This window comes from Amia ocellicauda, chromosome 17 (assembly GCF_036373705.1).
Source record: "Amia ocellicauda isolate fAmiCal2 chromosome 17, fAmiCal2.hap1, whole genome shotgun sequence".
NCBI classification, from domain to species: Eukaryota; Metazoa; Chordata; class Actinopteri; order Amiiformes; family Amiidae; genus Amia; species Amia ocellicauda.
In genome coordinates, this window is record NC_089866.1 from 14,178,440 (window position 1) to 14,201,658 (window position 23,219).

Here is a 23,219-nt window from a genome sequence, read left to right on the forward strand (position 1 = left end):
AACAAAAAACAGACACACCTGCAGTATACGTGCCCTCAAATCTATGAGGAACCTATTCACTCTTTGTTGGGATTAGAGTATTCTTACTCTTATTCTACTACCATAAGGGGAATAGCTTGAGATAGGCTTCCTTAACACTAGGGATGACACTAACCCTATTTTGATTAAATTAATGTGATCAAAGACAAGTTAAAATCAAATATGTCTGATCTGCAACTGCAAAAGTGCAATTGTAATTAAATTAAAACCTAGTACAAGCATTTTAATTGCTCACTGATGGTAAATCTGCTATTAAATGGTTAGGCAGCAGTGTCTTTAAGAATGAATGCCCTGATGTTACTGTGTGGCTCCACTTTTTTTATGTAAAGAAGCAGTGATCATCTAAGCCCTATAAGTAATTATTATAGAAATACTACAACTAATATAAAATAATTATTATTAAGTACTACTTATTATTCGAGTATGTTATTTGTATGCTTTTATGTTTATCATGCAAATTTCAACAGCAGACATAGAGGATGAACCAATAACCTGCATCCCATCATTTGCACTGAGATCAAAATGCAGATCTTACAGTTTTAAGGATGTTAACATTAAATAATATACCCCCTATTGTCAGTTGGATTAAATGAAGCAGAGATGTGTAGTGCAGCAGTGTTTGAGAAGGACAGAAATTACAATTACAATTTATGCACCTTGCATTTCAGTATGTCAGGAGCTCCATATTGCACATGTGGCAATGGGCTGAATACTCCTGCAGAGAGCAGGATAATTGAACTTCATTAACAGTGAGATTGTGGTGATTCTCTGCAAGCCACTTTACAATTCCGCCATTAAAACCGAATATATAAACTGGCCTCTTTTGCTTCCCATCTGACAGCCATGTTTAGATACTGTCAGGGGCAGGAATGGAAAACCAAGTGAAATCTATTATTTCAAAGCCTTATAAATATTTATTTTATTGTGTACACGAATTAAAACAAAAAAATGTACACGTACACAGCTTTGCAGATACTGAAGTGCACTTTTAACCACCATTAATTATAGATTGCTTTTTTAAGAGGGATTTTAAAATATTCATTTTAACTTGACAGAGAAGACAGATAAAGCATATAAGCTTTTTGTGACACTCCGAAACCCCAAATTATAATATAGGCTGAGGATTAGTTAAAAAAAAAAAAAAAAGGTTTGACCCACCTGTTATTCAGTGGCAGTTTTGTTTTTTGTCAGTTGCCTCTTTCATCTGTTCATGAATATAGCCACCAAATTAAAGGTTTGTAGTTTCATAATAGTGGGTAGGTCAAAATGTGAATTTATTCAAGCCCTGCATGTGATTTGTGGATCAATAAGTAACTAGCTATGAATCAAGTCAAATGCTCTTCTCTCTTTTGTAAACGTTAATGTCCATATATTTAAAGGGTTTGTTGTTTATCGGGGGCTCATCCTCTTAAAATCCCTCAACCAGTCTAATATCTCATGACCTACTTTCTTCACATAATGATACCTGCTGTGTAAGTTATTTGCTTGCTGGTGGATATGCAGCGAACTATTTCAAAATGCCTCTGATAACTGCACTCTTACACATTACCCATAGAAGTGACAAAATAATTAAATACATGTACTATATGTCTAATTACTCTGAATTGGATTTCCAAAACCTGCCACAACAACGTTTGACTCAACATTACAATTCCATAATCTGGTAAAGAAAAGTCACATGCAACCTAATTATAGGATAAATATAGTTTGATATGAGAAAATCGAATGTTAATATTTCAAGCAGGAATGTTCTCTAATGAGAAACTGAGAGTACAGATTGACTGTCTCTTCTCTCAATGTACAGATGAGTTGGAAGGTTTTGTGTGCCGAATACCCTGCTCTTAAACCTGTGCAACTGCACCGCATTCTGTCTGAGTACCAGCTGGGCCCGGAGACTGGTCCAGTGCCCGCCTGGCAGCCCAGCCCTGAGGAGGAAGTGATCTACAGGACAGGTACCGGCACAGCTGACTTCTGCCACTGACCCCCGGTGGCACAGCCCCTGTTCCCTTAACCCCAGGCAATCTAAATCACAACATGAACAAACCTTGATTCGGTGGAAAAGCCAATTAATCCAGTCCAGCAAATTCAGTACAGACCCTGTATTGTCCCGTCAAGAAATGTATACATTTTGTTTTATTTTTATTCTGATACAACAATTAACGTAAATATTGGTCTATATTGGTAAAATATCCTTTTTGGTGGGTTTTAATACAGACTGGTACAGATTCTTGTTTATTATGTACATGATTTACAATGCAACTTAAGCCAGCTTCACTTACAGCCTTGATAAATAGATTTGTTGTCAATTATATAAAATGGAAAGTGATGGTAGAAACAGTATACTAGAGAGTTATAGTGACTTGACTTGCTCCTTGTCCATTCGGAGGAAGATTTAAGAAACCCAAAAATCTGATGTTCCCATATCGTGATGCTCTGCTTTTCAGTCGACCTTCTGGAGAGTTTTGAAAACCACCCTCCCATCGTCCTGCCCAGCAGTGGCTTTAAGGTGGACCTAGAGTGTGACGCTGTGGATGACAACATCTACAGACAGCTGCTCTACATCCGCCACTATCTGTGGAGCTTGAGGACCAAGTCCCCGTCCACGAATGGCAGTGCAGATTTACAGGAGCTCCAAGTGAAGGTAAGCTGTTATCCTCTAAGTATGAGCAAGGACATGATTGTTATAAAAACTACATGCATTGTCTTTCAAAGTATGCCAAAGAGAGGAATTGTGGATAATGAATAATCTCCTAACTTGCATTTATATCTATATCTGTAGATCTATATTACATGATGCAGAAAGTGAGAATCGTGCTTACAAACATGGCCAATGTTTTGTAGCAGAATATTGTATTTACTTTTGCCAAAAAAACCTTAGATGGTTTTAAAAGCCTATTTAATAATACTAATAATATAGTTCATAATAATACATTTAATTCAATTATTGAATACTTATTTGTATAAAATTCTATTTTCCATGTTGTTGGTTTGAAGGAGTCCGAGTCCCTACTTTTACCCCCAATCTGTTTGAGAAATGCAAATCATTTAAACACGGCTCATCTGCTGTAATCCAGGCCATGTGCTGGAGGCAGATGTAGAGGTTTACCAGTAGTTATAATCCAGTAGATAAAAGAAACCTTTAACTCTCAGACCAAGCAAAATGCTAGACATGAAAATCATTCCTAATCTTATTAAGTATTTAAGCAGTCTAATGAGGCAATTTGGCTTCTGGGATTTTGATATCTTAACAAGTGTGGCTTTTTGTTTTCTAAATTATATTTAGGCCTGCAGTTTCTGAGATTTGTTTTTCTTATTTGCATTTGTAATTCAACTGAATTGCACTAGATGTCCCTACAGCTTGGTATTCTGTATGGGTAGAATTTATTTACATTAACTTTAGACCACACTCAGATGTCAACAATTGACTGACGTATCACTTGACAGCTATTAAATGACCTCCTTCAGTAAAAACAGAAGGGAAAAAACGTTATGAATGCTGAAAAATATTTTATTTTTGTTTAGACACAGATATTTATTCCACTGAAAAAAAAAAAATGACAATCCCAAACTGAATTTCTGTACTAAATGTGGGAGCAGTTCAACTGAAAAGGGAATATCTACCCCAAATTGCTGATTTGCACAAGAGGAAAATTTTACATCTGGTGAAGATGTCTGACCTGTTACTCAAGAGTTAACAGAGGCAAAATATGTTTTTGTTATTTGCACATTTAATGTGTTCCCCAAGGACTAACGAATACCTCTGAACTGAAAGTAATATTAGCCGACAGAGGGATAATGCTGCTACATATTGGATAGTACATGCCTTTCACTACATCAAGGGTACTGTATTTATTTTTATTTTTAATGTTATACAAACTAGGGGGAAAAGACAACAAAGCCTGCTACAATTTTTTATTTAGAAAATCAACATAACTTTATCAAATTTATCTTATCTTTATCTACATTTAATTTAATTAAACTAATTTTAATAGGATGGTTAATTTTGTTTAAAATAATATATTTAATATATTAATATATTGAGTGCTATATTTTCCAATCCATTCCATCAGTATTTCTGGGTCCGAGTTTAACAGAGTCATTGTTTAACATCCTGCCATAGAGGACAGTTGAATGTCCATTCATTGATATCCACTGTGATGAAGAGTTTGCTCTCTTTTGTGTCTCTAGAAGGACCTGCCAGTGAGTCACAGCAGCCCGCGACCCGCAGCCCCAGACCACAGCTCGTCCCTTGAGCCGAACCAGCCTGTCGCTCCCCTTGAGTCTGAAGTGGACGGGAGGGTCTCTGTTATGTCCAATATCAGCATAGGCTCCAGGGAAATCCACTGCCAGGAGGACAAACTGAAGGAGAAGCTGCAGCAGATTCAAATGCAGAATAGCCTGCGGAGGAACGGCTCCTTCCGGCAGAGCATGCAGCCTCTGGACCCCTCCTGCCTGCTGACACCCCCCAACACCCCCCTGTACCCTGAGCTCAGCCACTCGGACAAGCTGCAGAAGAACAGCAGCAGCAGGCCCCCCCTTGACCTGAAAAAGGGACTCAATGGCTTCATTGCCAAAGGAATGGAAGGTTAGTCCATAGAGTCTATGTCGGATCAGTCCTCATTAGACATTAATTTGCTTGCTTGCAAATTCCATCTTTTGAATAAACAAAACATGTCTGATTGTAGTTTTAAAGCATTATTACTTTTAAAATGTCCTTCTCTTCCCTCATTCTCATTCTCTCTGTATGTTATTTAGATATGCAGCAAATATCATTACACAATAATAGCTCTGTCTTATCTTAGCTGTACATTTATAACATTTAACATCATTGGTAAGACATATTTCCTATGAATGCTCAACTTTCATCTCTCTAAAGTAAGACAACAGTAATTGAAACTGTGTAACTGTGGTGTGCCATGTAATTCAGGTGTACCAGGACTCATAATGTATGACCTTGTTACAATGACTTCAACACTCTCTGAACTTGGTGTAGCCATGTGTCAGAGGCACCGGTCTTTGGTTTGTTGCTCTACTTGTAAGGGTTTGCTGATCGGGCGCTTGGACGTGCGCCTGAGACAGCTGTTCAGATCAGAGCAGGAGACTCTGACCACACAACTACAATTTTGCCATGACTCAGATCAATGATATCAATGCTATTCAGTTGCTGAAGATGCTGTGTGATTAGAGGAGGGCTGTAGAGAGGGGGTGTGTATGTCTGAATCTGAGTGGGGCACTGACCATACTAACTGTATAGGCTTAAAGAATCAGATTCAACTGTGTTTTTGTACTTATACATTGTCCCATCACCACACTGTCTACCAGAAATGTACATATGATAAAATATTCACAATTTCTTTACAGAGCTCTTAGTACTAATTGTATTTGTAGGAGGAAAATACACCAACTTTGAGTTGAAACATGTCTTAGTTCAGAGGTTCCTAACCCTGGTCCCGGAGATATCAAATCCTAAATTGAACTGAATAATTGGCCTAATCAAATTTATTAATGATTTTAAACAATTGGAGATGTCAAAAGTATTAAAGTAGCCTATATAAGGCACTTGTATTCTCCAACTGTTTGTAACTGAAATAATTTTAAAGGTCAAATAAATCCAATTATAAGTTCAATTAAGGTTTCAATAAATTAATTGAGAGTACAGTTGGTTCAAAAACCAAGGACTTGGGTTGGGAACCACTGTCTTACACTGTTTCACCTTCCATTTCTACATCTTGGAAACTTTAAACCAACAATCTCTTCAATGCAGATTCAGTCAAGGTGTTCCTCAGCAATAAATCAAAAACATTTCCCTTATTTGTTTCCTGTGAGTCTTTCAAGATGATAAACCTAATCAAATACAATTAATATCATTATCGTTTGTGAGAAGTAAACAATGATTATATAATACTACTACTGAAATTAAAAAGGATAAATCTACCAATCTAAGGTTGACATCTCAGCACTAATCTTAATGCGCAACCCCCTCCTTTGCCTGCAGTCTAGTTTACCACTCTATTGTGCCAGTTTTGTCTGAGAAAAAAATAAAAGACTATCTGTATTTTGTATTAAGCTTTAATTGTAGTCTTTAATTATCCTCTGCTTTTGATTGAGAATACCAATTAGACCCTCCTTCTACATTTAATTTAGTATTGAACGCCCCCCCCCCCCAGCCTATGCATGGGTGTAAATGTAGGAGCAAGCACAGTCCACTGTGTGTTTGTGTCCCTGCAGGCCACATGAGTGGGGTCTTTGACTTGCCCACCCCAGTCTCCTCCAGTCACAGCTCAGCATCTGATGATTTCTGTTACGTGTTTGTAGTGGAACTGGACAAGGGACCCTATGGACTGGGCATGGGACTGATCGACGGGCTGGTAAGTGTCAGACTTCATTCAGCACTAGAGTGCACTTGTATAATTGAACAGTGTCAGGAGTTTGCCCTTTCAAATCGGCAACATTGCATTAGCCTGTCACTTCATTTCCCATATGTGTGGTCAGGTGAGGTACCAAGCAGGACATATTTAAACACTCATAATGGTGAGCCATTTTTAACTGAACCACCTAGAGAGTAGTACATTAGGGATTGTAATGAGTTCAACATTAAAAGTCACATTGTACTTGTATCATACAGTTGTCTTAATTTAATTAATTTATAAGGAATTATGAATAGTTTAATTTGTAATGGTTATATCAATTGTATTTGATTAGCTTTATCAGTAGTGTAAGGTTATAGTATAGCTTTTTATTTTACTAGAATGGCACATTCACCCCCTGTATCTCTATTAATACATATCAGTGAAATCTTCTGAGTGCCTGAACAAATAACTAAAAGTCAGATTGGGTCTCCTTACTTACAAACTGATACCCATATTAGAGTATTCAAAAAATAATTTGGAAATCAAGTGATAACCACTAAAGCTACTTGGAAATCATTTTAAAATAATTGATTCTGGAGCACAACACCACACATGAAATCTCATTCTATTTTTATTTTGTTGTATGTATCTTTTATTACCAAATGTACTGGAACAATGAGCAGTTGTTTAATATATATATATTAGGGTGAAGGTCTAATCTTGACCTTAAGTGTGGACAAAGAATCACTGTGTTCTATAGGATTCAGGTCCTAGACTCAAATGTATTCAGCTCAACTCTCCTTGAAACACTGTTACTATACCAGTGTACTAGCACTGACCATACCATTACATCATAGTACACTGTTGTATAAAATATTAGAATTTGTATTGTTTATGCTATAGAACATATGTATATAAAATCTCCATAGCACATTACTATTACTATAGTAAAACACATGACCAACAGAAGGATCCATTACATTTAGTAATATAGATTATATATATATATATATATAACTGAATAACTTTAGCTTCATTATTTTTAAATGGTAACTCAAAACAATAATTCTTGTTTTTCTTTCTGTATTTAGCACACTCCCTTAGACTCTCCTGGGATCTACATCCGAACCCTAATACCTGATGGACCAGCAGCATCGGATGGCCGTCTCAGTATTGGTGACAGGATCCTGGCTGTGAATGGGACCAGTCTCATAGGAGCAGACTATCAGAGGTAACCTGTTCATTTAGGACAGCACAAGATCAATTCATGTGAAGGAATCTGCTCCACAAATTAAGAATAACAAGACAAAAACCTGCAATTGTCTTTTCAGCACATTAAACAGTTCCCAGTGTGCAAGCATAATTTAGCTGGCATTTTATACATTTGCAGTCCAAGAAGAAATCTTTTATGTGCTAAATTATCAAAAGCCTTCCTGAAAATGAGCTATATCACACCATATCTGCGGTTTGTTCGAAATAAATCTACTAAAAAAAAATATTTTCAGACGTATTTATTTTTATTTCTAGAGCTGTTTTCTCCAACATTTTAACATACCATGTAAATGTAAAGGCTTAGTTGTATGCATTGCTGGTGCCTCTAAGACATTAAGACATGCTGTTTATGTTAACATTGTGAACTACTGCACAAGTTCCTTCCTTAGTGAACACCTGGGTAAAACAAGTGTTCAGTACATGACGTCATTTTCATCCCCTACAATAGTAGTAATAACAAATGTTACTCATGTTCCTTAACTTATCATTTGCCGATATATTGAAAATCTATTTTTGTCTCTCTTTTTTTGTCTCTTTGTCTTAACCTTTATAATATATATTTTCACTGGCAGATCGTTATTCTTGGTTTATTTTCATCAAGCCTCCTTTATCCTCTATAAAGTGTCATCTTTATATCCTCCAACAGTGTGATTTTCTTTCTTCCTTCACAGTGCTGTGGACCTCATACGAATGGGAGGCGGGAGACTGCGGTTCCTCGTTGCCAAGTCTGACCTGGAAGTCTCTGAGAAAATCAGTGCGTCTTCATGCTGAGAAGTCAGTGCTGTCAGCTGTCTGTTGCTGTTCTTCAGTTTCCCCGGCCTGGTTTCTGCACCTGACAGTAGAGAGCAGGAAAAGGTACCAAAAACAGTAAACTGATCCTAAACAGACGCGAGGCAATGATGATTTAAAGACTCAGACACCTTTAAATAAAGCAATGTATTGCTATGAAAATAAATAGAGTATTATCCTTTTGGATCCAGGTCTACTGAATTATTGGCTGATTTATTTGAAATTTAATTGTGTTATTTCATAAGCCAACAGGTGCTGTGCAAAACTCTTACCGTTTATATCAAATTAGAATGTCTTCTGAAGCAGCTCAAGTACTTTTTGTCAGAATTCCTTAATCATAGTTTAAAAATTCAGTAGCACATTTCAGATATATATTCACAGAAACGTATTCCCAAAGCATTTAAACCTGCAGATGTATTTAAATAAATTAGCTTTTTACCAGAAAGTTGTCAGATGTGTTTCAGAAAATACAGGTAATACTAACGGCAATATGTTCAACAAGGCAGTAAAAGGCACTAATAATGAATATCAGTGAACAATGTGATGCGATGTTATGTTATGGAAGCACACTCACACTGGTGTATTATCAACAAATAATACCTGGCCTTTGATTGTTTTCAGATTACTTTACTTTCTGAAACAGCTAATTGTATTTGTATCCAGCAAAATGTATGTAAACCATGCAATATGTTTCAATATATCTACTGTACAAGTAAATGCTGGCAAGATTATGCATATTAAAACTGCAAAAACACAAAATGCAAGTATATTTCTGCAACTAGGGGCTATACTATTGCAAAGCAGATCGATTTAACATTGTAAATGGATATCTAAAGATATGTAAATAGTGTTACCAACATAACTTTTTTTGTCAGTAGTGTGTTGATTTGGATTTGAATACATTTGTTTTTAACCATTCATATTTAATAAGTAACTTTAACCAAAGGGGAAACATATTTAGAATTGAGCAAAAGGTATGGATTTTTTAAAAATTAACATGAAAAGTGAAACAAAATCAGTGAACATATATATATTTTTAAACCATTTTGATAGCTTTCACCTTCCATATTTATCACTTCATAATCCAATACCATACTGTATATTAATTGAATGATATTTAAGTACAGGTTCTCTCCAGAAAAAAAAAAAAAAGAGGCCCCATTGTCAAAAAATTATTCTGATTGCCATTTTTTAAGAAAGGCTGGATGTACCTTTTACAATCTGTATTTAAGTGTACAGAACACAGAATAGAGAACACAATTCTTAAGTAAAACATTAACTTTAAAGTAGTATTACAGCTGAAGTACAGAATCCAAACCAGGTGCTTATACTTCTTATATCCACTAGAAAATTGCTTATAGGAAAAAATAAAACGAAAAATGCATCTTATCTAGCTGTAATATGTGCACTTCTAATATGCAACAGCTAACTAAGCAACTACTAAAACATAAAATAAATGCATTGCATTATTGTTGAATTATACCACAATTACGCACTCATTTGAAGGCTTTCATCACTCATTGATGAAAACAACATAAGTACTGGTGTATTTATTTTTAACAATTTATTAAATGTTCTATCATCATTATTAGCCGTTATCTGCTGCTGGATACAGTCCCTCTTTTCCAGGTTACACCAGCAAAGCTTCAGTCTCATTTTGCATTCTTTTATGTAGATTTATTGTTCAATTTACTCTCTTGGGATTCTATAGCTTATTTTTAGTCTATCTCTGATTGGCTCTTTTTGCAGTGTGTCTGTCCCATTGCCATTTTAAGATCGACTCATATAATAATGCTGCATATCATGGAATGATGTATGCATAGAATAACAAAGAGAAAAACTAATGTAATGAGAACTCTTGTATGTTTAAATATACATTTCTCTTCATTTTCCAAGCATACACCTTCCCATGCTGCTGCTTTGTATTGTTTTGTGTGTCATTGGATTCTTTTCATCCCATTTATGCTCTTGATTTCTTCTGTAAAAGCACCATCTGCACCGATTTATAGGCTAAGGCAGACAGAACTGTTGATTTCAGGTTTCCTTTGATCTACTTCAGTCTTCCTAGTTGTTGAACATGTCATTTGTCTTACTTCAGTTAATTTTGTGTCCAGTTTTCTTACTTGTGTCTGAGTGTTCCTGAATTCGAAGCTGTACGTATTCAGTTGTTTTGGCAAACCTAACAACAAATGGTAAGTTTCTCAAAAAAACTTATTTTCCCCCCCCAACAGTCCAAAGTCTTGAACACTTTCTATATGAGCATGTAAATAACTGAAAAGTTCTACATCAGCATGTCAAAAAAAAAAAAAAAAATGTATAGTCTCATATTGGCACATTGTGACAACTAGTCTGCAGGTAATGGTAGGTTTTTATCAAACAATTTGGCCAGCTTTCTTACACTATTCAAATGTGTTTTTAAGAAAGGTAATGTTTGTATGTCTTATGAAAAAATAAAGATTAAAAAAAAAAAAAAACACTGATTTTAATTCTGATATTATACATTAGGTATATGCATTATTAATATATCAATGGTTATCACAGACATTTGTATTTACAGAGAAAATCCAATACATTTATGCTGCACCAATTTACACTTTATAATACACAATCAAAATGGTTCCTCGTGTAATCTATTCAATTACTTTGATTTATGGATTTACTTTGTTTTATTTATTTATTTTGGATTAGATTTGTACAGTTTGTCATTTATTAGTTACATGTTTAGAGAAGGACTTGTTTTATGTACAGTTAGACTAAAAAAGGAGTTTGGTTTTGTTTATGGTTACCCATCTGTTTATTTTATTTTGACACACATCCTTCACCGTACCCTGCCTTGAGTGCACACGTTTCCTATACCACATCTATTAATGTGCCACAAAGCTGTTGTCATCCCCCACAGTGCCATTATATATACACACACACAGCTTTTCAATTTCTTTCAAGAGGTCAGGTTCCTCACCTTCCACGCCGGGCACCGATTCATTAGCCAGACAGGAAACCAGTCTCCTTCTGCAGCACATCGCTCAGGGCTCTCATGGCGAGGGGCAGACAGGTGTTGGTGTCCCTGTGCCAGCGAGGACTGGTCCCTTGTGCACATGGTGCCAGGACAAACTGGGCTACACTGGGCAGCTTGAGCAAGTTGATCAGTTCGTTAGCCCTCGTTAGGATTTCCTCAATATCCTCCTCACTGTAGCAAGAGGATACCGGGGAACTGCAGGCAAATGTTCGCATCTTAGAGAGGAACAATGACACCCTGGAAAGAGTAGAGAGGAAACTTAAGCATTGGACAGTTTTATGATCTTTTTTTATTACCCAGGCAAGAGGGACAAAACCCGGACATGCTTTCTTTCAAAAGGATCGCAATTTGATATTATTGTTTTCTTTGTAACTCTAATATTAATGCAAAGCAATATCAAATGTAGTCTTTATTACGCTTGCCAGAGACAAGTTCATATATTTACATTTTTCAGTTTATTTAACAGAATAACAATAGTCTTTTTGATTAACTGTTCAGGTGTAGTGCCAGTTGTACTAGGAAGAATACTAAGGAGTGTATTTGGTTTTCACATTTGTATTTAATCAAGTATAATGGTTATAGTGAGGTAAACAAACCTAACCCTAAATTTCACCACATTTAACAAATATACATTAATGAAATGTATCCAGTTTAGTTCTACAGGGATTTCAATTATGAATCCATCTATTTACAGAGTCAAGAGCACATATTGTTTTAACCATAATGTGGACAATTTACATGATGTGTAGAAAGTAAGACTCATCAAAACAATTGTGAGAAGAGGAGGGAGGAGGTGACCATTCATTAAAAATGGTAGCATCCTCTTTGATTTCCTTCCCCTTTTGATTCCTATGGCACAGTTCGTCCTGTCAGGTAACGGCACATGGGGCAGGCTATGACCTACCTGGGGATGAGGTCTTGGCTGCGCGAGGCCAGCTTGGCGAGGGTGGTCATGAGAACAGTTATGACTCGGGGGGAGTAACTGGGGGGGCTGGCAGACTGGCGCACCTGTGTGATCTCAAACAGTACGGCCTCCAGGGTCTCGAAGAATGAGGTGATCTGCTCCACTGTGCAGCGTTTGTCATAAGACACTGACAGGTACTCGCCGATCGCCCACACCTACATCGAACAAGGAAAGAGGCTTGATCAGCAAAATCATTTGGCGACAAAAACTATTCCCCTTGCCAAGTTGTTGTATATTTAAAATATAATTAACCAAAATAAAAAAGTATGAACCAAAATTGTCACAGCACATTCTTGTAGCATACAGGAAAGTGATTCCCTGAAGGCTTTCATATAAAAACAATCCTTGATTACTCCAGTATCCTTAGATGTTAATTTTAATGAGGTGAATAACTGGTGTAACTTAGCAACACCATTTTCATGACTTCAGAGCTCATGCCAGTGTTTTCTTACCACATGTATATAGAAGTTCTCCTTGCTGTAAATGTTTCCTGTGGTGCCGGTGAACTCCAGGAGCTCCCTGGCCTGCTCCACAATTAGAGATGGCTGCAATTTACAAAGGACCAATATGTGGGAGCTAAAAATTCTAAAGGGGTGTAAAAAATATAATTAATTAACATTTCAGTGAGCTTTCAGTTGATAACATGACCACTAAAATGTTTTATCTGTGGATGTTAAAGAGGAACCTGCACAATTCCTAAAATGATGGTTTTATGCTTCTTCACTTGGCAATATGGTCTATATGCATCAATTCAGTCATATCGGTTGGATTCTATCATATAAACAACTTAAAATTTAAAAATTTAAAACTCGCCAAATAATGGCAGATATCAAAAAGCCAAATTTTCAATGTTTCAGTATGCATCTTATTCCTTGATTACTATCAAGCAGTTAGACTGGGTTTTCTGCTATCCAAGAACTTATGACACAACCTATTGTGAAATACTGAAACAGCATACACTGGTCGGCTTCGAGTATCTTCCATTCCTTGGCAAGTTTTACATTTTAAAATGTTAGAAGTTGCTTATCAGATAGAATTGAACTGGAAAGTGCTATACATCTTACTTATACACTATAGCAACACAAAGACTCAAAATGATAGGAACCATGCTAGTTCCCCTTTAAATTCAATATTACCAGACCCATCACTCATAAGGTTAATACATACGTCATGTGTTGGCAGGAGTTCAGTGCTGATTTTGTTCACAATAATCAAGGGGCAGCCATTGTTGGTAATTACATTTTAAGTAGCTAATCGAAGGCCATTTTGAATGAAATCCGGAAAGTCCACTTCATCTACACGGCTAGATATCTTATTCAGTATACCCAGGAGAACTTTTTGCTGAAGAGTACCTCCATCTTTATAGTACACCTATCAAAGTACGGTAATTCGAGACACTCAGAAAAATGCTCACCTTTGCACTTCAGTCTTGTAGTTTTTTATGTTGAATAACAGGCTGCTTCTCTCCATTAAGACGAGCACAATTTGGTTTATTAGCTTCTGATTTGCAAACTGAGGAAAAAAACATAATTAGGCTCAACCACACAACATAACTCAATAGCTCCACCTGCAGACACGATTACAGTTAGAAACATTAATTTCTGAGACTGGGAGGTGAGAACAATACAGTGGAACATGAATGTAATTGTCTAAGACAAGGCAGACACTTCTGAATGTCTTCAGACAAGCATATAAACACTTAGACTGAAAATACTTTTTTGTGGTATCTTGGAACAGTTTGCTTATCCATATCAATTTGTGTGCTACCTAATTTAGCAAATAGTTAGGTCATGCTGTGCTGTTTTTCAGATACACTGCAGCCAATTAGTGTCTGAAAACTGTTGAAAGTGTAATTTTCATCACAATCAAGTCTGCTGTAAATACTCAAAAGGAGAGCTCTAGCCCTCATGACAGATCGAGCTGCTGCCAGGGACAAATCCCACATGCACTTGGAGATGTAGAACAGTTTTATCTACATCAATTTGTGTGCTACATCCATGAGTACATACAGTGCCTTGTAAAAGTATTCAGACCCTCACAGTTTTCACATTTCATTGCTTTAAACTGCTGTCCTTAAGTGATCCCCAAGCAAGTGTACAGAGTTGGTAAAGACCTACATAAAAAGACTTGCAGCTGTTCTTCCACCAAATATTGAACAGGCAGCTCTTAATACATATGCAATCAATATATTTCACTTTTTTCTCTTTAGTTTTTGCTGACAATGTATCTTACCTTTCATCTTGAGTTCTTAATATTGTATTCTTGAATTTGAATGAAGTAAAAAAAAAGTGTATGCATCATTTTGTAATTTCACAAAAACTGACAGCATTGGAAGGGTCTGAATACTTTTTCAACTCACTCTATAAACTAATCATTATAGGTACTGTGCTAGTTCTCTCTTAACATTCAGCTAGGGATCCTTCCAGAGATAGTGTTTCAGAGTTTTCAGCTAAAAGGTGTCAGTCAATTAAGAAAAATAAGACAAATTAAAAAATAAATAAACACTCCAACTCTTCAATAAGCAATAAATGTAAACAGGGAGACATAATCTACCTCTTTTACAGCTCGGCAGTTTAATGCCTGAAACTAAAGCCTACATTTATAAGGTGAAAAATGTCTTATTTGTTTTGGTAGTATTTACATTGTGAAAATCCTGTTACACCTTATATAATAAAGGCTTAATAAGAAATACATGTCAAATAAAATAAAATACAACAATATAACCATTGCTGAACTTGTAGTAACTTGTTAAAGAACTGAATAAGACAACTGACACATGGAAAAGACAACCTAACTGGTTTAAGCTGATCTTTTTGTAAAAAACTACACACCAAATAGTATTTTTTGGAAGGTATGAGTTCCAGCCTTTTAGAACAACTGTATGAATGGCAGTGGCTCTTGCTGTGAAGCCTAATACTCATCAGTGCTTAATACCCAAGCATTAGTTTATGTCTCTCCTGTTAGAAACCGCTTAATCAATGAAATGCATTACCTGTGCGACAATGTTAAAGAAGATGTGTAACAGCACAGGCACGGTCTGAGCGCACTGCACAACGCGTGGATTCTCAGCCATATCAGCCAGGACCTCGTGAAGGGCATTTAACCTTTGAATCAAAAACACAGATCAAGATGAAACATATATTCCTTAGTCTAGGACATATCCCTAAAATAGATTTTCTCTCTCCAATGCATCATCCACTTTTCCTTCACGCTTCACTTTGCATGTCAGCTGTCTAAGCAGAATCCATTGCTTCAGTCTTTACAAGAGCTGAAGATTTACAGTAACAGGGGCATATTAGTTGTTGCTGCACAATAGTTCAGTTCACAAAGTCAGACCCTTTTCACACTGTCTGGTTGATTCCACAGCAAGCAAATCAGGAAAGATCGTAAAAAGACTAAGATTTAAGTTCGAATGACGCTAGAGGCCTGTTCTTTTAGGGAATTGTAGCACTACAGAAAACTAACAAAACATAATATAATGCACACACAACTTTCTTACAATATTATGGCAACATATACATACAAACATACTTTTATGGCTATGGTTTATTGGCTAAACAGACAGCCTTAAAATAAAAACACTGACCGGCATTGAACCCAAAACTTTTTGCACCACGTCATCCTGTTACAACCAGCTACTGTTGGTATTCGAATCAAACTGTGTCATTATTTGTTGGAAAAGGGAAATATGTTTCTCTATTGTTGCGATTTGTTTTCTCACACAATAGGAGGTTATTCGGTTCATCTGGTTCATCCAAGTCGGTACATCAGTTTAGTTTGGTGTTAGCTGCACCATATTGTTTCAACACCTTGTACTGGATACATCCTACTGCTGTGGGCTTGTATAAATACATGTCAATTCTTTACCTAGAATGCTCTTCACAATTCTTGCAGCTAGCTGGACTGTAATATTGGCATAGTACCTGTCAATGGTGTCTCCAGTCCCAGCCTCTGGTCTCAAGATGTACATAAACATGCCCCGATACCAGGGGTGTCGAAAAGCCTCCATTGAGCTGGACACCGTCGCACTCTGATCCAGGAGGAGCCTCTCTGATGGCTGGGATGAGGCTGATCTGCCGAGGGAACAATATGTCAGTTCAAAACAACAATAATAATACAAGACAAAAAGCACAGAGGGATGGTGAAATTATCGAACTTGAAGCACTTATTTACAGAGCTGGGAACCCATCAAGCTGTAAATTACCCAAGTCCCTTAGAGATATTATAATTATTATTGAGCAGACAATACTAGCCCCAGGTCTAGTATTCACTGCAGTTAATAAACAGTCACCAGGCTGAGAACGATCTGATCGATATAACCAGTGGGAGAGAGTAAAACCACTACCTGAGTTGTATGTCCAGAGCTGCGGTCAAACAGGGCAGGTCGAGCAGGGAATGAAGGATCTCGATGGCAGTTTCAGGGATGAGCAGGGGGGGAAGCAACTCGACATATTCGGAGATGAGCGCAGGGCTGTTCCAGGCCAGGAACTAGTTTAGAAAACACATTATAACTGTTTTAAAAAACATATACTGTGTATTAATTTATAATAAGACTGAACAGCAAATAAGTGCCCATCATCATTTCTTTTACAACTCCACTGTTCTCTGCTATATCACATTTTGTAAACAGTAGAACACTATGGGTTTAATCTTTTCTATTGCAGTTAGGTCAAATAAGGATGAAAGGAGAATGAACAAGATGGAGAAATAATAAAGCTGTAAATAACAGCAAAGGACACATTCCCAGATGACTTTAAAATCTCCCATTTATATGGAGGGTCTAGGTAGTGCTGATACCAAAACAGTTTGTGCAAATAAGTAATTCCACAGGAATAATGAAACAATGTTATGTCAGTTTTAGGAACATCTTTGCTGTAATTACTTCAAAGTTACTACTTTATTTTTGTCTGCAACATAATAGAAGGCTATCCCATGACACACATTAAGGAGTTTTGAAGCCCTGAATACAAAATGCACATTATTTTCAGTTTATCTGGGACAAAGTAACAGGATTAATATAAACTGTGTTAAATCCTGATTGTTTTTCTTAATTGTTGGCATTTCAACACTCCCTTGAACAAGAGAAAATAGTCATACGAGTCCCTGAAAGTGTTACCTTGAATAGATTGGGGAAACTCTGCTGGTAGAAGGACACTCGCTCACTGAGGACCAGCACATTGGCTCTGCAGAACTGGGTGAACTCAAAGGCCAGCATGGGTTCGTTGAACAGCTTACTGGGGAATCGAGAGAAGAGCTGTCTGATCACAGCTTCAGAGTCCACAGCTGCTGTTTCACCTGACAACACGACAACCACAGCCAGTTTGATCATGATGTAGAGACATACTCTTCCAAACAAAAAGAGATTGCAACTTTTATTGACAGCATTTTTTATAAAAGTAGAACTATTTGGACTTATTTCACCATTTTACCAGATATTTAGATAGGGGACAGATATTAGAAAGCAGGAGGATAAACAAAGCAAACAAAAGCAAAGGGTGATGCAATCTTTTCCCCCAGACAATAAAGGAATGACATACTGTGATTTAGGTAGAACTGAGCAATAGGCAGCAGTGCTCTGGAGTAGGTGAGATCTTCACTCAGTCGGCCATAGAGAGCCTTGACACAGGGGAAGGCTCGGTACACAAATGAAGGGTCTTCTCTACAAATAATGTCCATTATCGTCACGGCTTCGATTAGGCACTGAACACAAAGAAACCACAACAAAGTGTCCAGTTAGGCATTCACAAACAGATCTCGCAAACAGGATCACAGGACAGTCATTTAAATTGTCATATATTACAGCTGTGCATATGGTGAAAAAGTATATAGCATGAACTTATTTCAAGGTGCTACACGACATTTATTAACAAGTCAATCTGTGGCCGAGGTTATCCCAGCAATCCCAGGAAGGGTAATCGCATTCAATTTGACTAGGTACACTCTGTGCACTGTTTTGTATACCATCTCAAAAAGGCTGGTGTCTATCTCATTTTAATACATACTGCCTTTTGTAGCACTATATCAGACTTCTTTTGGGCTTCTGGAAAAGAAAAACAAAAAGCAAAAAAACATTCAAATTAAAAGCAATATCCCTGCAGGTTATGAAATAAGCAATAAATTGTGATTCGATAAACTACAACAACTGCTGTACATAACATACATGCCTTTCTTTGCTATAGCTGTTTTAATTATCATTTAAGGTTACAGGGAATCAGATGTTGATTAAAGTACATTAGATCCTTGTCCAACACAGGTTTTCCTGGATTTGATTACATGCTTTTAAAATGCGTGGAGACAATTTGATCATAGACATGTTAGATATGACAACACTGTATTCACACGCTTCATTTGTTAAGCGATGTTTAATTTAAGTGAATAGATATTGGTTCACTAAACTATACTCGTGAATAATATATTTTCAGAGATTAAGGTTGATTAATTAGAAAGAAATCTGTCAAGGATGGGGGGGTGCAAACGCGTGATGGCACTCTGTGGAGTAGCAGTCAGAAGCTAATTTTAGGACTGTGTTGTGTGCAAATGTGTGTGTGAGTGTGGGTTTGTTTAAACATAGCTGTGCTCACTCCTGTCGCTCTGCTCGATGAGGCGGTGGCAGTACTCAAAGGCCTTCTCTCTCAGTCGCTCCTTGGGAGGAAGTAGGCGGCTGGAGGTAGAGGTGGCCGAGACCATCGACATCACAGATCCATCCACTTCAGACCGGTCATCTACAGCAAAGGTCATAGTAAGAACAGTGTTAACGATTACCATTTTTCCTGATTTAAGTGCCAATCACTGACAAGCAGTAAAGGTCAAGATCAGCAAGTGGAGCATCATTTTATTTGGAAAATGCACAATACAACATGTCTGACCTTTAAGGAATTGTTTATACACTACTTAATGATACTGTTCCAAAAAATAAAAATAAAGATTACATTAAAATATAGAAGAAGCTGCAAAAATTAAGAATTAGTTGCAATGACTTATCAAGCATACAGAGAAATATGTGGACAGTTTCAATTACGTGTTAATTAAAATGCCATAACAGAGGAGAGGGCTTGCAGGTGTTAAATGATTAATCAAGCAAAACCATTCCAAATCAGACTTGGGGTCAATTGAGCTTTAAAATACAATTGCAATTATAGTGTTCTGTACATTTTCATGAACAATTACTGTATACTACAGTATTTTGAATTCTAATTAAATGTATACTAAAGAGTAACGAAGAACATGATCCAGTAATGCATCGTTATATGAGCTTAATTCATTCCTTGAAAAATGCTGCTTTAAATAGAGCTCATAATTAGCCATTTAAAATAACAGATGCATATGTCTGTCCATGATCAAGGCAGGCCTTCCTTTTGGTTTGACAACATTTATTATTATTATTTATTTCTTGGCAGATGCCCTTATCCAGGGCGACTTAGAAAATATAAGCGCAATACAAAGTAAAATACAATATCAGCACAAACTGGAAAGGCTGTGCTGCATCTGTCATTTATCAAAATCAAATTGCGAAATTCTGAAACAATAAGCAAATAAATAAACATGTAATGGAACTATGATTTGTATTTGTTATTATAAATTATAATTACACAAGAGTTAGTAAGGGTTAACCACAATGCCACTTATTAACAAAGGGTAATTGTAATCAATTACAAATGATACAATTGGAATTTCCCCCAGGTCTGTTACAAATGTAATGAAACTAAACACATTGAGTAGTCCAGTCCAAAATTAAATTGCACAAACAGTGTAGATTTTAAATTGATGTTTAATTTAGTTGTTGTTACATTTTCTCCAATGTTTTCATACTTACCTTGTACTGACTGTATGAACAGCACTTTCTTATGCTCAGCTGCTAAAAATCAAAATCAATTTTCAGTTACGCCAAAATCACTTAAAACAGTTTATATAACTTAACGAGAAAGAATGGCTGTGAAACACATGAAAAAGAAGACGTCTGCTGTTGATGAATAAGTGTGACAGAGGAGATATTGGGAGTTGATCGAATATATCCAGTACAGGAGTCTATAGGAGGACCTGAAATAATTTCCTGCAATGCACAAACTACACCATTCTGAACCAGGTAAGAAAATAGGCATGGTTTATACTTTTGTCCTCAGAAAGCAACCTTCACATCTGCAGACATTACCTGAATCGGCATTCCCACTTCCTTCGGTGTCATAGCACAGCAGCCACTTCCTGATCATGGAGAAAGCATACAAGTTCATCCACTGGTCGTCAGTGTAGCTGTGTCCAACACACAGCACTGTGAAGAAGTCTGCAGCCACGGTGCCATCCACCTCTGTGATTGGACCAGGCTGATACAGGAAGCAAAAGCAAAAAGCAGCAACGTCAGCAGAGAAATCGTATAGTTTCAGGGAGTTAACATTTGGTCCATGTGCATATGGGCTTATATGAAATTATATACAGTAATTCTGCCAGGTGTAAATATTAGTAATTGACTAATTTCAATATATATTGCCCATTGATTTTATTTTGCATTTATTGTAATATTAAATATGTTTTGTGAAAAGTGTACACAGGTGCTTTGGACCGAACTAGGTATTTATGTTGTAAAATTCAATAATTAAAATGGACTACCAGAAGATCAAACAATGTTTTAATCAGTAGGGATCTTACACTACCTGTCTAGTTCTTGGGCCAGTAAAGAAACCTCCAGAGGACATGGACACCCCCTGCTGAATGCTGGCATAGCGCAGCCAATCCACAAGCTTCCTACTAACCAGATTGATGTGATCTGTTTTTAAAATATTTTAGATCGTAAGTAAAAAAAAAATGATGTGTGTGATACCCAAATGGACAAAGAGTCACATAAATAATCTTACTGAAAAAAAATTACCTATTTTTGAGGATTTGAGGATGGAATTAATTTCTGTTAATAACCTAAATAACCAGAGTGAAACTTTACTTTACTAAAAACATTACCAAGACTACAGACCACATTACAGGCAATTGCATATTACAGCAGATTTAAGATGAATCTATCAGGGGGCCTTATGGTTGTCTTTCATTAGCAATCTTAGTGCATTGGAACATATAAGAGATGAAAAGGCAATATACAATTACAGCATTACATTTCTGCAAAAAATGATAGCATGCTCACCTTCAGTCAAACTCTCTGGAGAAAGGCTGATTATCTTTGACAGGACTGGAAGCAGATGCCGTGTACTCTGAGCCTCGGGCTGGCGAGACTCCAGACACTTCAGAAGACGATGTACTAGAGCCGAAACCTCATCCTTCACCCTGACCTGACAAGACAGACATGAAACGGCATCGGTTAAAGGCTATGTACTATGTTTGTGTAACAGCAACCAAAATGAAGTCGCACTGCATTTTGACTTGGGCTGCAATCAGAAAATGAAGTTTGCCATTACCTGTGCAAGTATTACTGCCGAGACATAGCTGACAGTCCTGCTGTCTTGAACCTCCTCACTACAGAGACTGTGAAGGCCAAAGTACAAAGTCTCCCTCAGGATCGCGGAGGCCAGGGCTTGGAGCTGCTCCGAGGAGTGTGGAGAGCACAGTAGAGACTGCAGCTTCTTAAGCAGGTCCGGAGGCAGTCTACATTTGTGAAACAGAGCAAGACCAACTCTTATTGAAATATCTGATACGTATACCAAATCAATCCATTTTTATTTGGTATAGCATCCTTCACAAGGTAGCCTGGGTGCTTTACAGATTGAAACAAGTATTACAAGGTGTAGAAATAAATAAACCATTATGTATAATTTGATAGGCATTTATTTAAATAGAAGCAAGGCATGGTAAAATACTAATTCACATTTTAACTCCCCAAAGCTTCTATGCTTAAATTACAATACTATCAAATCTGAGTGGTGCTAGAAATAGGAAGACTCATCTCTTTGCATCTGCTTGCACTGCTGTAACTTGAAACCAGTATCCATAGATTAGGGAAATGATTGTAACATATTAGGAGGACACATTTGTCAGTCTTTGATTTCATGTAATAAAGAATACTGAGAAGATGAAAAAAACTTGCGCATGAAACTTACATCCTGCCGTATTTAGTTGCAGAGAAAATGAGGTAAAGTCTCTGCAGGGAATCGACAGTTTCGTTCCCATAGTCTTGGTTGACAAGCAGTTTTGAAATACGGACACAGAATTTGTGCAGCTCTTCCTCCTGTATCTCTCTGTGCACAAACGAAAGACAAGCCGGTCTTTAAAACGCAATATGGTTACTGATACGTGACACTGGCTGGTTTAACGACCATTGATGTCATAAATACGTGTATTAAATGTAATTGTCCATATACATAAACATATTATCTGGGATATAAGATTCTTGTAAAGTTATAACTTCCTCTTTGGTAAAGACACTGCATACGAGACTATTAACTTCCTCTTTACATCGTTCTTTTCATTCGTACAGTCTTACATTTTCACTTTAAGTTTAAAACCCTCATACGGAAGATGATCTACAGAACTGTCTCTCTCGGACTGTTTGATAATGACGTACCTCGCCTGTTTGATCAGACTCTCGGATCCAGACGCGTACATGCTTGACGGTTTGACAGCTGCAACCCTGGCAGGGCCGGAATGTTTTCAATGCGCACACAAACGGTTCGTTCTTGAAGCAGTCCTGCTGGAAAATACGGCCTATAAAATAGTTCCGCTTTTCTTCAGCAATTTGCTTTATTACACGTGTCAATCTCAATTCATATATTTATTTTGCATATACATATATCCATTACAGACAATGCCCAGAAAATGGTTTTGGAACATTTGTAGCCCATGATCTCAAACCAAT

General features: G+C 36.9%; 2 protein-coding genes across 6 annotated transcripts in view; one reads left to right on the forward strand and one right to left on the reverse strand.

The window, feature by feature from the left end:
• The window catches only part of radil (Ras association and DIL domains), a 56,127-nt gene extending 47,695 nt beyond the window's left edge, over positions 1 to 8,432 (forward strand). The window contains exons 11-16 of the mRNA XM_066688931.1: positions 1,844 to 1,991; positions 2,484 to 2,680; positions 4,228 to 4,624; positions 6,355 to 6,407; positions 7,481 to 7,620; positions 8,333 to 8,432. Of these exons, the coding sequence (XP_066545028.1) occupies positions 1,844 to 1,991; positions 2,484 to 2,680; positions 4,228 to 4,624; positions 6,355 to 6,407; positions 7,481 to 7,620; positions 8,333 to 8,432 (1,035 nt within the window). The remainder of the gene's footprint in view (positions 1 to 1,843; positions 1,992 to 2,483; positions 2,681 to 4,227; positions 4,625 to 6,354; positions 6,408 to 7,480; positions 7,621 to 8,332) is intronic.
• On the reverse strand, positions 7,886 to 23,018 carry ap5z1 (adaptor related protein complex 5 subunit zeta 1). Of its 5 annotated transcripts, none has more exons than XM_066688933.1 (19): positions 22,929 to 23,018; positions 22,465 to 22,602; positions 21,826 to 22,012; positions 21,555 to 21,699; positions 21,076 to 21,188; positions 20,580 to 20,748; positions 20,244 to 20,282; positions 19,012 to 19,152; positions 18,433 to 18,470; positions 17,968 to 18,130; positions 17,547 to 17,725; positions 16,776 to 16,918; positions 16,354 to 16,503; positions 15,423 to 15,534; positions 13,845 to 13,942; positions 12,883 to 13,015; positions 12,371 to 12,585; positions 11,410 to 11,703; positions 7,886 to 8,493 (listed from the first exon to the last, which is right to left on the reverse strand). In XM_066688933.1, the coding sequence occupies exons 1-18, from the start codon at positions 22,967 to 22,969 to the stop codon at positions 11,433 to 11,435; spliced, it is 2,475 nt and encodes an 824-aa protein (XP_066545030.1). In that variant the 5' UTR covers positions 22,970 to 23,018; the 3' UTR covers positions 7,886 to 8,493; positions 11,410 to 11,432. The 5 variants fall into 5 exon arrangements, with proteins under 5 accessions (XP_066545030.1, XP_066545029.1, XP_066545031.1 ...); XM_066688932.1 differs by having other exon boundaries at positions 20,244 to 20,285; XM_066688934.1 differs by lacking the exon at positions 20,244 to 20,282.
• Between the last annotated feature and the right edge of the window lie 201 nt (positions 23,019 to 23,219).

Excerpts from the sequence above, each read along its gene's own strand:
- ap5z1 (XM_066688932.1), bottom strand. The coding sequence starts at position 22,969 with ATGTACGCGTCTGGATCCGAGAGTCTGATCAAACAGGCGAG. Across the intron at positions 18,131-18,432 it reads ATATAGTGCTACAAAAGGCA|TGCCTAATCGAAGCCGTGAC; the intron begins GTATGTATTAAA and ends CTTTGTGTTCAG. Across the intron at positions 11,704-12,370 it reads AGCCAAGACCTCATCCCCAG|GGTGTCATTGTTCCTCTCTA; the intron begins GTAGGTCATAGC and ends TACTCTTTCCAG.